The sequence below is a fragment of the Dromaius novaehollandiae genome, chromosome 21 (genome assembly GCF_036370855.1).
Source record: "Dromaius novaehollandiae isolate bDroNov1 chromosome 21, bDroNov1.hap1, whole genome shotgun sequence".
Classification (NCBI taxonomy): domain Eukaryota; kingdom Metazoa; phylum Chordata; class Aves; order Casuariiformes; family Dromaiidae; genus Dromaius; species Dromaius novaehollandiae.
The window spans coordinates 10,831,928-10,845,698 of NC_088118.1; the positions used below are offsets into that span (position 1 = coordinate 10,831,928).

Sequence of the window (13,771 nt, forward strand, 5' to 3'; positions counted from 1 at the left end):
CATGATCCAGTGTGCTTTGGCTAGCATAAACATCTTTAGGAGGCCCCTGCAAACTAGCACACACCAGCTCAAGCTTGCATTTGTGCTAAAATGTGTAAATAGATTTTGAAATAGAGAAGGCTTATACTCTTAACCCATACATTCACGTACTACTCATCCAGTTCAGTTGGGAGTACAGATATAGATGTTCAGCAATAACTTCCTTATGTATAGCAATGGTATATAGTATAAATATGCTGTAAGTTACAACTTAACTCAAAATCAATAGAACTGCTCTGTCTTCATACCACAAAATACCTCCTTTAGGATACAATATCTGCTTTAGGATAAGCACAATCATTCTCTGGGTTCCATTCACTAACTCTCATGGGAGCTTAGACACCACAAGGCTAATAGGCACCCACTTGTAGATAACTGTATGAGGAATCTGCATCTTAAATTTCATATCACCTAATGGGAAATGTATTCTCTGGTCTGAGAAAAGAATAGCTTGAGAGAATTTTACTATTCAGTAAAGAGTGATAGAGTGATATGACAAAATTTGTTCTCACAATGATTTTACAATGATTTTTCAAATTCTTCCAATGTTAATAAAGTCATTCCTAATTTACAATTAACAATGTAAGAGCAAAATACTTCTTTCTTTGTTCTTTGAAAATAGAACCATTATGCAAAATACAATAAATTTATATTATGCAAGTGGAAAATAAGCTTTATGGAGGACACTGTTTAAGGTGTCCTGAAGAAACTCCACAGAATTTTTTTTTCCAGTTGCAGAATGTATCAATTTCCAGTTTATTGTAATCAAAGTAAATTTATACATTACTACTTCTAATTTTCAAACTGTCATAATATACTCATACAGTGTTATCACACAGTCATAGACAGATAAATATTTATGTGATGATGAAGCTTTCAGAAGCCTTTGGTGTATTAAAGTATACTCAGATCTTTACTCACAGTGCATATTAATCTGAAACAATTATTAAACATATGCAGTAACTTTGCTAAAATTTGTTACAGAATATTTTACTGATGAAATGGCTCCAGGATTCAAATTATTCATTACTTACCCCTGTTCTTTGAACTTCCAAGAAAATTGCTCTTTGAAAAGATTTCTCCCACACTGCCAACTCACTGCCAAGCTCTACATTGAAATAATGACTCTTGCCATGTCCAACCATAACACTGAAACAGTATGGCCTCTGGTCTTCAAGATCATAGTCTTGATGAATACCTAAATACAAGTTTGCTTGTAGCCAGCAATCATCAGCAAGCCAGAGCTGAAAGACATGTTTCAGTATGTGACTCTTCGTCTAGCAAAAACAAGCAGTTACGGCAACATTGTCTTCTGTAAATGACAGGTACTCACTTATTTATGTTGTTATATTAACAATTATCTTGAAGCAATGTTTTGAGAATTAAGGAATATTTGCAAAGACAACTTCTCTTTTACTTTTTATTCACTTTAACCTGTATATACAATCTGAGCTACTTCTGTACTTCCAAAATACCATCAAAGTAATCTAAGCAATACATACATTGTAATTTAAAAGGATTTTATAGTAATGAAGTTGAGGAGGAAGGGATGATTAGGAGGGTGACCAGAAGGAAGTTCTCTGACTAAGGTTAGAGAACAAGCCTACCAACGAAAGAGGGAAAGAAGGATTTTGGAGAGATACTGCGGATAAATTTGGGAGACGGCATATGGGAGTGCATCAGAACTTCTAAGAAAGCCACTGGCTGTAGAGCAGATAGCATACTATTGTTTCTCCAGAGGATGGTGGGAGAAGTTTCTTAAAAATTCATCCATGATTCCAGGTGATGACTAAAAGGTCTGCACTATCATGCTGAAGAGAGAGAGGAACACCTATTAGCAGGTGTGTTGATAATATATGGAACTATATTTTATATCCTTCCAGTTCTGTTTCTCCCCTTTTCCAGCTATCCTGTGATCAACCATTTGGAAGTGAATTGCTATTTTTTGTTTTATATGTGAACTTGAATTCAAACTTCTATAAGCAAAATGGTGTCTTACCTACTTTATAAAAATGGACCGTTTAAAATAGCAAAAATTGTGACTATGATGTCAGATACCAGTTCCAAGTAAAGCAATTCCCTCTAATTTAAATATTTTAGCTTTTGAATTTATAATCTATTATAAAAGTAAATATATAAATATATATAAATACATATTATATAATATATATTCTTTTATGTTTTTTCATCATAGGTTTTTCAAATGTCTTCATAATAGCACCCCTTTGAACTAGCATATTTATGAAAAAATCGGCAGGAAATAGCCCCTCGCAGTCAGTGGAGTTGTATCTGAGATAAATTTAGCTGACCACATACCTAGTTTAAGTTGCACAGTTAATCAAGGAACTGATTAGTGTGATTTTGTGAAACAAAAAACAAAACACCTTTTAAAGATGAAATAAAACAAAAGACTCCCCCATATAGTGATAAATGCTTCTACGAAAGAAATTACTTTTGAAACAGACTTAAATGAATGGTATCTTATTTAAAGTGTTTCCCAAACACTAAACTCAGATTTGTAAGATTGAAAGATTGAGTTTCTTTTTCTTGAAGCACTTTTAATGAGCCCATTTCATTTTACAGTTTTGGTCCAGTCATAGATTACTCAGAGGTGACACTGAAAAGAACTTCTTATAAGCTCAAAGAAATGACATTTTGTTTACAATCAAGTGGAGGGAAATTCCTGACTTGCTTGAATGCAGTTGAAGAGCTCTGCACCAGCCTTACAGCAGAGTACAAGTACTCCACGCTAGTTGGATTCCAGTCTGCTAATGCAGTAAGTTATTAACAATCTAATGGTTATTCTGGAAATGACAACATGAGCTTACACAGGTCCCTTAGTAGCTGCCAGTGTGCCCTGCAACTACAAGGGCAGTGAAGTGAGTCCCTGCCATCAACTTCAGGACAAACCAGAACTTCCACATTACTCTTTTATAACCAAAATACATCCCTGTAACACAAGGTTTTGTAAATGAAAACACACTCTTACAAGAAACTTCCTTTATGTTTCAGTTTATCATTGATTAGCACGAAAACCGAGAAAAACAAAACTAAATTAAAAAGCCAGTCTTTCCAGCTGCTTATAGATTTAAATATTTTCACCAGTTGAATTTTCAAATTATATATGTTTTAGTTTCTATATATTAGATAGGGCTCTTTCCCACCTCCCTTTCTCTTTGATGGCACAGGGAAGAGAACAGTGAAAGAACAAAAGGGACTTTGCAAAGAGAATCCCATTTGTTACGCTCTAATGTCACCTATAAAGAGCGTTTTGTTTCTGGGTTTAGGAGAGGTCTCTAGTCAGGCAGATATGGGATAAAAGCAGATGCTGGACTGGACATAGGTGGCTTTGAAAAGATCAGAATGCAGCTTTGTACCCAAGTCCTAGAATCCTGTAGTCAGAATAAGCACTTTAAAGATTTTGCATTCATTTTTCCAGGACCTATAGTAGTCTATCATAACCTACCAAAGTCTGGACCTGCAACCCATGTACATAAAAACAAGCAAATAAGCAAACAACTGGGATCTGAACATCTAAATGTAATCTACAATCATGTATATAAAATAAATGCTTACAAGTTTAGGGTCCTGTGTCCTTCCTGTTCTAGATGAACACACAACCACCTTCACAGGAGAGCAGTGAAGGCTCCCTTTTCAGTAATAAAAAGCAGAAGAAAAAACTGCTCTGCTAGCACATTCTCCTCCAGGTACTGCCCCATATTCACAAACAGCACCAAACTTCTCATGTGGGAACTGAAAATTTTGCTTGTGCTCGTGAACTACTGAGTAACATAAAGCTGGCATATCTAACTTTATGCAATTTACTCAAACCTAAGCTGTGATGGGTGTTTTAGGGGGCACCTTGGACGTGGCATGTAATACCACCAGGGTACACTGCACTTCATTGTCAAAAATGGCCCTGCAGCTATTCTAGGAGAGAATGGTCTTGAGGCAGTTCAAACCGATTTTCCCATGCTTTTTTGGACTGATGAAATGGAAGCTGAGCAGAGATTCTCCTGTGTTCCCAAGTGTCACCTCTTTTTCAGCAGCCATGGACTAATAGGTATTAAGCCTACTTCTGCTTTGAGACTCAGTAATGCTTACCCTGGCTCTTAGACTAATACATATATTTTTTTTTACTTTGACTGAATGTGAAAATGTGATGTGTGGAAACACTATGTATTAGAAGAAAATGAAATGTTTTTTAAGGCATATTGATTTTTAAAAAGTATCTAATGTTCTTGCCTCTGAACTATACAGATTTTCAGTAACAGTTCCAGTAAATATGGAGTATGAGTTAAGATGTAGGGGGAAAAATGAGATAAATGAGATCAGATTTTCAATCATCTGGTTGTTACCACTAAATGTTCATGTATATTCAAGTGTGAGAATGTGAAATATGAATATTCATTCACATATTTGCATATGTATATGTTTGCATGTGTGTGTGTATATATGTACATATGTAAACACACACAAACCTAAAATATAGCAAGTGTTTTGTGTTAAAATCTAATTTCCATATTGAATTCTTATTTTCCATTTTTAACTTATGTTATAATCAACACGAGAAGCTTACAATCTGATGTGTAACAACTGACCTTGCCTTAAGAACCATCTTTCCTAAGAACCAAAATGATACAATATTCTCCACTACACCCTTACAGTAGTTCTAACTAGCTTCGGAAAATCTTTAAAAACGCTCTCCCAAAACTGCAGTCTTTACAACATGAATTCCACCTTTGAGTCTGCCATGCAGAAGCTTTAATCTCTTAAGAATTTTGTCCATGTTTGTTGACTCACACAATTTCCTTCATTTGTCATGTATACTAAAGAACCAACAGAAAAGAAACTTAAGTGTTGAGTTTAAGCTTTTGTAATTTAGTTAATTTAATCACTAAGATTTGGAATTAAGCATTCATCTATTAAAATGTCAAGGACATTACGAGTTGAATTGTGGGTAGTTTATTTCCCACTTTTTCTTAATGAAAATTAAGAATTTTCATTTTTTTCATTTTTTTCAGAATTTACTTCAAGCAAATTCTTGTGATGTCCTTGAAATTAACCTTACCAGAATATTCAAGGAAGGACTGAGTATGAAATCAGTAGTAACATTTATAGGAGAGAAAACAAAAACAATGCCTACTATACAGCAAACCCTTCTCAAAAGGCTTGACGAGTATCTACTTTGTCGCTGCCCAATTTATTTATCTGGAAAATATAAGGTTTAATAAAATTTTAAGGAAATAGAATCAATAACCTGGGACAGAGCCTCTGCCCTTTGCTGCAGTGATAGGCAGTGAAGGAATCTCCTCACTCTGGCTGAAGGGCTGGAACTGCTGAACTTTTCATTTACAACAGCAAAATTGGCCACTGAAATCAGTAGAGGCTCCTTTAGCTGTCAGCTAAAGGGAATGACACCTCTGTAAAGTGCAGATGTCAGCACATGTTTAAGAACTATTTTTGTAGTTTCTGTCATCTCACATATTCTTTGCTCTGTGGTTATAACTTCATCATATTTTCAAGTTTGTTCTTCTTTTCTATTTTTTTTTTTTTTTTTAGTCATTATCAGCAAAACAAGCATAGGAAGTATGCCTGTGTTGTTGAAAGCTAGTTTGGAACAAATAGTTTGAGTGGTCGAGATGTTGTACCTATCCATACCTGTCACCCCATTCTTTAAAGAATTTGGTCATTACAGGGAACTCCATTCTGAGCCAGACAGAAAAGGGGGATCGAATGTTATTGTCAGCTCTCTGAAAGATATATTTTTTGATCTTCTCCTTCTGTAACTTGTCCTGAATAATAACTGTGTTGCATCAGAGAAGCATCCGTAACTAGCACTCCCTTACAGTAATGGAACTTAAGTCGGCGAGCTACTGTTCTCCTTCTGCAGTTACGTACAGACAGCAGACCAACCCGTCTTCTTTAGAACACTAGCACATGGTCAAAGGAATAACAGTAAGGAAAGGGTCAGCAGCTGGTCAGAATTGTTTTCAGTTGGTTTGGAATTTTTCAATGAAATAGCATTTCATGAAAAAAGACTGAATTATTGAAAACCTTTTTTTCTGGGAATTCACTCATTTTTATTTTCTTAGAAATATCTCTTATTTAGGATGGCATTTCTTGATGTAATTCTAACAGCAAGTAGTCTAGTAGTTAAAGCACTCATACAGAACGTGAGAGAGATAAGTACAAGTTTTTTCCAGCTAACTTCCCATTTGGATGGCTGCAAACTGGTACCATTACTGTCTTTCTGGACATCATCCTGTGTAAACTTCATAGCTTGCAAATATAGTGAAGGAAAGTATAATTTCACAGTTAGAGCGCAGTCTGGGAACTCAGGTGAATTACAGTCTTCTTATGGCTCTACTTTCAGTCTTCTGCGACTCTACAAGCATACTTTTAATATACCTATGCTTGGGTTTCCCTGTCCAAAATGATGATGATCAAGTTATTTCCCTCACCTGCAAAGCAGTTTCCGATTAGCTGGTAAAGAACTAACTTAATCTATCTGATGGAACTTATCACAAAAATATCTTTCACAAATCAATTCTATAAACAGACTGCTAATGTTTGGCCAAAAAGTCTTTCCTCAGGACAAGCTAAAGAGATAAAACATGACAACGTCTCTAGACTATGCAAAAAAGAAAAGAAAAAAACCCTACAATACATGAATGCACCATGTTGTCCTTTGTAAGGTAAAACCAATTATAGTGTTAGTAAGTTACTCACAATCTAACAAGGACAGAATTTTGTATTCCTTATTATGCAAATTAAATAAAAGTACCTTACATAGATCAAAATTACAAAGAAAGCATTTTTTGTCACAGTCATGTAAAAATCTGACTCATTAAAGAGAAATGCAACATCAAGCTTCATTATGATTAGCTGTTTGTTTCATTCATAATTGACATGGCTGGCTGTAATACTGAAAAATGTCTTCAATTTGGAAGTATTTTAGTAAGTTGCTCGCTTGGAACCTAATCCATTTGCTGTAGTCTCTTATACTTACATAGACAATGCAGCTGCTGCAAAGAATAGGCTTTATAACAACAGATAAACTACTTGAATGTTAGCTACTACCAGTTAATCTTAACTTGAGATCATCATTAACCTGAAGAGGTAAACTCTTTTTACTAAATAGCATAATCGTAATTTTTGGGAAACCTACCTTGTGAATTTTAAACAGAACCTCACAGAGGTTATAGATTTTTTCAGCTCGTACCCAGTCTAGTGTGCTTACCTATAATATCAAAAGAAAATATTAAAAAACATATTTCTTTTTACATATTTCTATTAAAATTATGATAAGATGAAAAATTAAAAAGATTTCACCAATGATTATTCTACTGGATACTATAAAAATATTCAAACGTTACTACACTTAATATCCAGGATTTAAAAAAGACTGCCAAATAGCATTTCATTTTTAAAGAAACAGAACCTAGAGGGTTCTTACTAAAATTAAAACATATTTAATTACATTTTTTCTATTATTACTTCAGTATGATGGAAACCTCTTTGTAATCTCTGTGGTGAGGTACATAACCATATTTATTTTACAAAATGCTAACAGACAGAACTTTCTCAAATTCGGAGTCATTCAAATGCACTCCCCAATTTAATAAAAATTTTAAATCAATAAACCAAGATGTGATCCTAAATTCAGCTTTGAATTCACATACACTAGAACACGAGGACCTTAATTTTATATTAAAAATGAAAAAGGACTATATATTTACAATATCTGACATTAGAAAGAATGTCAGCTGTGTGCCTATATTTCTTAATACTAAAAAGAAATGGAATTTTTTGTTTTCTTTTGATTTTGTTAGAGTATCCTGTTGACATTAATGGCTGCTATAGCTTGACAGTTGGAATGATATTTGAAGTTTTTCTCTCTAATGTCTAGGTCATGGTATCATGTGATAATCATCTGCTTTATTTTAAAAACCGTATCTAGCCTATGCAGTTCAAGAAAAAAACCATGAACCTCTAAGTATAAAAAATACAAGGCGAATACACATTATTTTCTTTATATTATTTACAGCAAAGTCATGTTTTTTTTCTTGGTGAATGCACAGGTATGACTGTTCAGATACATGGAGAATGTGACTAAACTGAACTCTGAAAAGCACCACAAAACTCAAGAGCAGACTGTGGTGATTTTTGTCAGTAAATAAAAGTTATTTCACCTGAATGCTGTTTGAAGAGTAATGTGAACTCAGTGTTAATTTCTGTCTAATCTTATATGCTCTTGTGTCCACTCCAACAGGAACTAATGGGCATTATTGCCACATATCTGTCACAGCTATGAGTTTAAAAGCAGTGTTCCAGAATTTACCTAAAATCTTTCTTCCCAGCATGCAAAACATTTCACTTAAATTTAGATATCAGAAGTGTGTAATATTAACAATCTAATCTAATTCTTCATAAATCTAATTTTAATTCCCTCATGTTTGGGAAAGAAAAAAAAAAGACAAGACAGTGGTTCCTCCAAGTTGTCTTACATCCTTGCCATAGGGTTTATGAACAGACTGTGCAAATGCTTTTTCTTTTTCTGTCACTGGATATAGAAGTTGGTAACTACTTTAGATTAGATATGTAGCTTTCAGAAAACCAAACTTAGTTGAGATGAATCACATATTACAAACGAGACTGAAGACCCCTGGAAGTGAAAGCTGTATCACCACATCTTTTCAGGATGTAAAGGGACTCATATTCCATGGTTGTCCATTTGACAGTTTTTATATTTTAAAAATTAAATTAAAAAATCACCTAAATACAATGCAATACAATTCTTTCTGTAATATTATAAGCATTGTTTCATCATAAATTAAAGCTCAAGACATTACTTAATGATAACTTTAAAAGTACTTAATACTACCTTAAAGGAACTTTGTCAAATTTAAATCTAATGTCAGCTGCTTTAGAAAACCAATTTAAAGCAATTTTAAATATTACACTTGTCCTCCCATTACTTTATAAAGTGCAGTAATTTTTGGAGTCATACATTACTGATTTTAAATATTCTGTTACTATTTTCTTTCTAGTGAGGTGCAATCAATATTTTATTTGAATTTTGATTTTTAATTATTGTTAGGAGTTGGCAATAACACAAGATTAGAAGCAACTGGAACTGAGGAATTATGGCAGATTCATAAGGGAATGCCGTACATTCAAACATGCTGACATCGGGCTAAGTACTGCAGGTCTTTCCTTGATTCTTATTTAAAGGGAAGTCTTTTTTACTTTGATAGTCGTTTTGAAAATAAACTAATTAAAGATAACAGGTTCTGGCCCATTATTGTTGACTCTCAAAAGATCTCAATGCTTCTTGCAAAATAAGATTTATAGCAGAGTGATATCTAGTTCATTATTTGGTCTTGAGTTTCTGGAAGGAAAAAATTTCTTTTCATTCTCAGTTAAAAGTATGAGAATCCTCCATCCCTATTCGTGGCTAGACAAGACATAAAAGCAGAATCACCTGCTTAATTTGCTGTTTATGAAAGTGAACTTAATGACAGAGGGTATAACTTAAAAGTTGTCCAGACAACTGAATTTTCATTTGCTCCTACCTTCTGTTTTGATTCCTGAAGATTAATTTAAACTGCTAGGGTTTTTTGCTACTATTAATGATGCTGCCATGGACACTGGTAACACTGCTGTGCCATTAAATTCACTGTGAATACTTCAGAATTCTCCCCATTATCCTGTGGATCTCTTTCATCCTTTGACTCTCTGTAACCTCTTATGACCTTTCGTGCAGAGATAGCAAGGGATGATAGATCACAATCAACAGCTATATAAGCCAAGTCTTTATTTTACTGTGTGTATCAAGGAAAAACTACCATACTTACAGCCAAGAGTGAAACAGCCTGAATATCATAGTGTGCAAGGTCATCAGGAGAACACAAATGACATTTGGAGGGATTTTAAGGAAGGGAAATAAACATAATGCAAAGAGATGTTGGAATCCAAAGGGGCAGTTGACATTATTTATAGTTTTCTCCTTAGAACTATCCTAGAATGTCTAAGTTTAAAATGTTGTTGTTATAGTCTGCATTGCTTTAAAAATATCGCAAGTGATCATATACTTCTAGTCAATGAGAAAAGCTGCAAAGAATCAGAAGAGTTCACAAAAAGTGCAATACACTTCATTTGTTTTAAAAGATGTCTCAATTTATCATGAGCATATCCATCATAACACAGTTAATAAATAGGTCTAAGATAAATGAGACACTGAAATATATTCCTTAAGCAATAAAGAAGTTTTCCTCATTATTGTCTTTTGGAATTGTTCCTCTAAATATTCCATACATTGCAATATTTTGGAATTGTTCTAAAATGACAACATATTTACTTTTTAATAAAGCATTTGACAAAATATCTCAGAAAGTTATATTCAGAATGGGTCAATTAAGACTGAGACACACTTTCGTTCATGTGAATTTAGGTCTCACAAAGAGTAAAAACTAGTGTGAAAATATATGAGAATACCTAGTAGCATTCAGTCAGCTTCCACCTAACTCTTGTCTAATACATGAATTTATAACCAAATTTAACTGAATGCTATTATTCACAACAGTATGGTGAAAGTCTAATTATACAGTATTAGAAAGAATTGCATTGTTGAGCATTTTTCAGGTGTATAGCCAACTCCTAGCTAACTCAATGCACTACCTGGTGAAAAATTGTAAAAGTTATTGAATACTGTTTTTGTAGATATTTGGTTATATTTATTCCTTCAGAAAGAGTGTAAAATAACACATTCATAAACTGGCAGATGATGCTGAGCTCAGATGAAAGGCCACATGAACACCCATGAGGACACAGGGATAATACAAATGAACAAAGATATAACCTGAAGTGACAATTCTAAATCCATAAAGAGATACTGGAATAACAGACCTGATTTTCAAAAGTGCTAAGTGTTTAACAGGTACTTTTTCCTTCAGTGTGAGTTTCTGTGAGCTCCTCATTTTTAAAAAAGGCATTCGAATGGATTTAAGAAACTAAACTACACTGTTCAAGCCTTCTCGTTTTAAGTATTTAGACCAAGTAATCTGAACATCAGTTCAGAAGAATGCTCAAATTCAAAATATACTTAGCTCTAAATGGGCACATAATTCATTGATTTTTCTTAAAAACACTGTTAAGATTTTAGAACAGGAGAGAGAAAACAACAAAATTAAAATCATTTTCACACATGCATACAGGACATATGTATCCATGTGTTAGACAACAAACTGAACAACAGTTATTCCTTAGAAGAGAATTCTGCAATGATACCCAACAAAACATACTAAAGGATTACACTACAGATATAGAACATAAAGAAGGAGATACAGTCAATATAATTTTGGGGCATATATAAGGGAGCATCACACTTAATTAAAAATTGTAGCATGACTATACCTAGACCTAATCTAAAACTCACTGAAGGCAAAAGGAACATACTCTTTGGCTTCTGTGAACACTGAACCTGATTCTGGAAATTTACAGTACCTAAATAATATTAACAAATTTTAATATATTTAAAGAATAAAACTTAGGGAAAAAATGAAAAAGATTTTAATACCTGGACTACGGAGGAGCTTCACTATCTGACAAGTAAGCAGAATTATCCAATCAATCTAAAAATATTTACAAAGGTAAAGACAAAAAGATGAAATACTTCCAGGTCAATAGTATTCACTTCACTGGCTTCTTCATGAAAGGGGAAAAAATCATCCAAGAAAAAATTTCAAAAATTATATATAAACTTTAAAAAGAAAAAGATATATCAAGAGATGTTCCTGATGTGAACTATGATATAACAGTAGGAACCTAAAGATGTCTAAAACAACCTGAACTAGATGCTACAAAACACACAATAAAGAGTAGTCAGATCCAAGCAAAGATGTGAACTAAAGAAATAAGGATTTATATGTAGAGTTAGAAAGTCCACTGAAAGCATCCATGGCTACGCACTGCAGCTCAATTCCTATTATGTTACATTGGCAATATACACAACGTACAATTACAATTACAATTGCCAATACTTACCACTTCAATAGCGGTACTCTTTCATATCAAAGTACTGTTCATGTACCAATTAAATTACCTGTACTTTTCTTCTCTGTAATTTTTTGTCCAAGGTAAAAGACTGATAAAATAGAGTATATTAGCTTCCTAACTATTTCTATTGCTTTCATAGTACTGTTGCATTTATTCCTTTTGTTAAAAATAAAAGTAGGATAGACGGTCAACTGTCTTCACTTGAGTCACTTCAGTGCTATTTATCTAATCATCTCAAAAAACACATTAAAGACTACCACAACAGCTTCAAAGATATGATTACTTTAAAACTGGAACCTAAAAATGATATTAAACTACGAGGAAGAAGAAGATAGGAAAAACAAAACAGTACAACTTCCCCACAATTACAGCACTTATTCTGTGAATACAAAATATTTTTTTCTGGAAATTTTCAAGTAAATCTCAACTACTTTGTTATTAAATGAATGTTTTTGCAAATTTTGTTCACTGAATAATGTCTTCCCAATTTCTTCTAGGATATGAATTCAGAACTTTTTCAAGATTTGAAAATAGACAGAAATTTATCAGATGCTTTCGGAATGTAATAAAATAAAGCTTGCATAGTAACATAGTCCTAAAAATAATTTTTTATTTGTGATACGGTGTTTTTCATATTTGATAGTTTCAAAAGTGTGTCATAATTTTAAACTGTAAATACGGTATCTGTGAATTAAATCTGTAAATCTGTTAAATGCAGTCAGATAAGCTACTTTAGGGATGCAGGAAGAACATTCTTTGACAAACAGCCTTATTATTTCAGCTTCTTTAAGTGAATTATGATCAATGATGTGATCTAGGAGTTTTTTTGGATCTTGGGAAGGTCAAAAAAGAGTATATGTCCTGTTTCAGGCACATCTCTGTTGGCTGTAAAAAGGAAAAAAAGAAAGAAAAAAGAAAAATCTTTCCTTGGCATTCCTCTTGGCTTTTATAAAAAGTTCAGAAAACTCCTTTCTCACTACCTCACAAATACATCCACTCCATTTCTCTTCACCACTAACACTCTACACTACTTCATGTAGTTTCTATTTGTAGACTACTCACAAATTTTATACCAATACTTTTGTGAACTTGGGTTGTGGGTTATTACCAATACTGTCCTTTTATATCCCCCTGTCTTTCTCTATCTACCCCATATCTGTTCTCTCATTCTGTTCTCTCATAGTTACATTTCAGGTTTTCTGGAGAAGCGACCTTTTTGTTGAACCTTCTCTGAACAGCAACAAAACTCTGAAATATTGGTCCAGGACTATAATTACTAAGAACTACAGTAACAAAATAAGCAATAATATATTCTGCTTCAGCTATTTTGCCAATTTCAAGTTACAAGTCACTGAAATTTCCATACAAAACTGAATATGTGCCTCAGTTTTGCAATTTAGCATTATTTTACCAAGCTTTTCCAATCAGTCATTAACGCCCTGAAAGTTGTTAAATATTTCTAATAAGAAAAAAATTCTCACAGGCAGCAACTATCAGTGATACTTATTCAGGAAAATCACATGAAAATTAAAGGGAAATCCAGTGACCAGTGATGAGCAGAGCCTGAAATAACAGGTTAATGGCAGATAACAAAGATGATCACAGAATCAGTAATCTAACACAGGATATGGTTCTAGATGTGCTATTATATATAATAGTCAGTGATTAATGC

The 13,771-nt window shown here is 33.4% G+C and overlaps 1 protein-coding gene across 1 annotated transcript in view; it reads right to left on the bottom strand.

Annotated features, from left to right (window-relative positions):
* Window positions 1–773: 773 nt before the first annotated feature.
* The window catches only part of LOC135330444 (gamma-2-syntrophin-like), a 127,688-nt gene continuing 114,690 nt past the window's right edge, over window positions 774–13,771 (bottom strand). The window contains exons 10-11 of the mRNA XM_064524091.1: window positions 7,211–7,282; window positions 774–1,316 (exon numbers count right to left, since the gene is read on the bottom strand). Of these exons, the coding sequence (XP_064380161.1) occupies window positions 1,059–1,316; window positions 7,211–7,282 (330 nt within the window). The 3' untranslated portion in view covers window positions 774–1,058. The remainder of the gene's footprint in view (window positions 1,317–7,210; window positions 7,283–13,771) is intronic.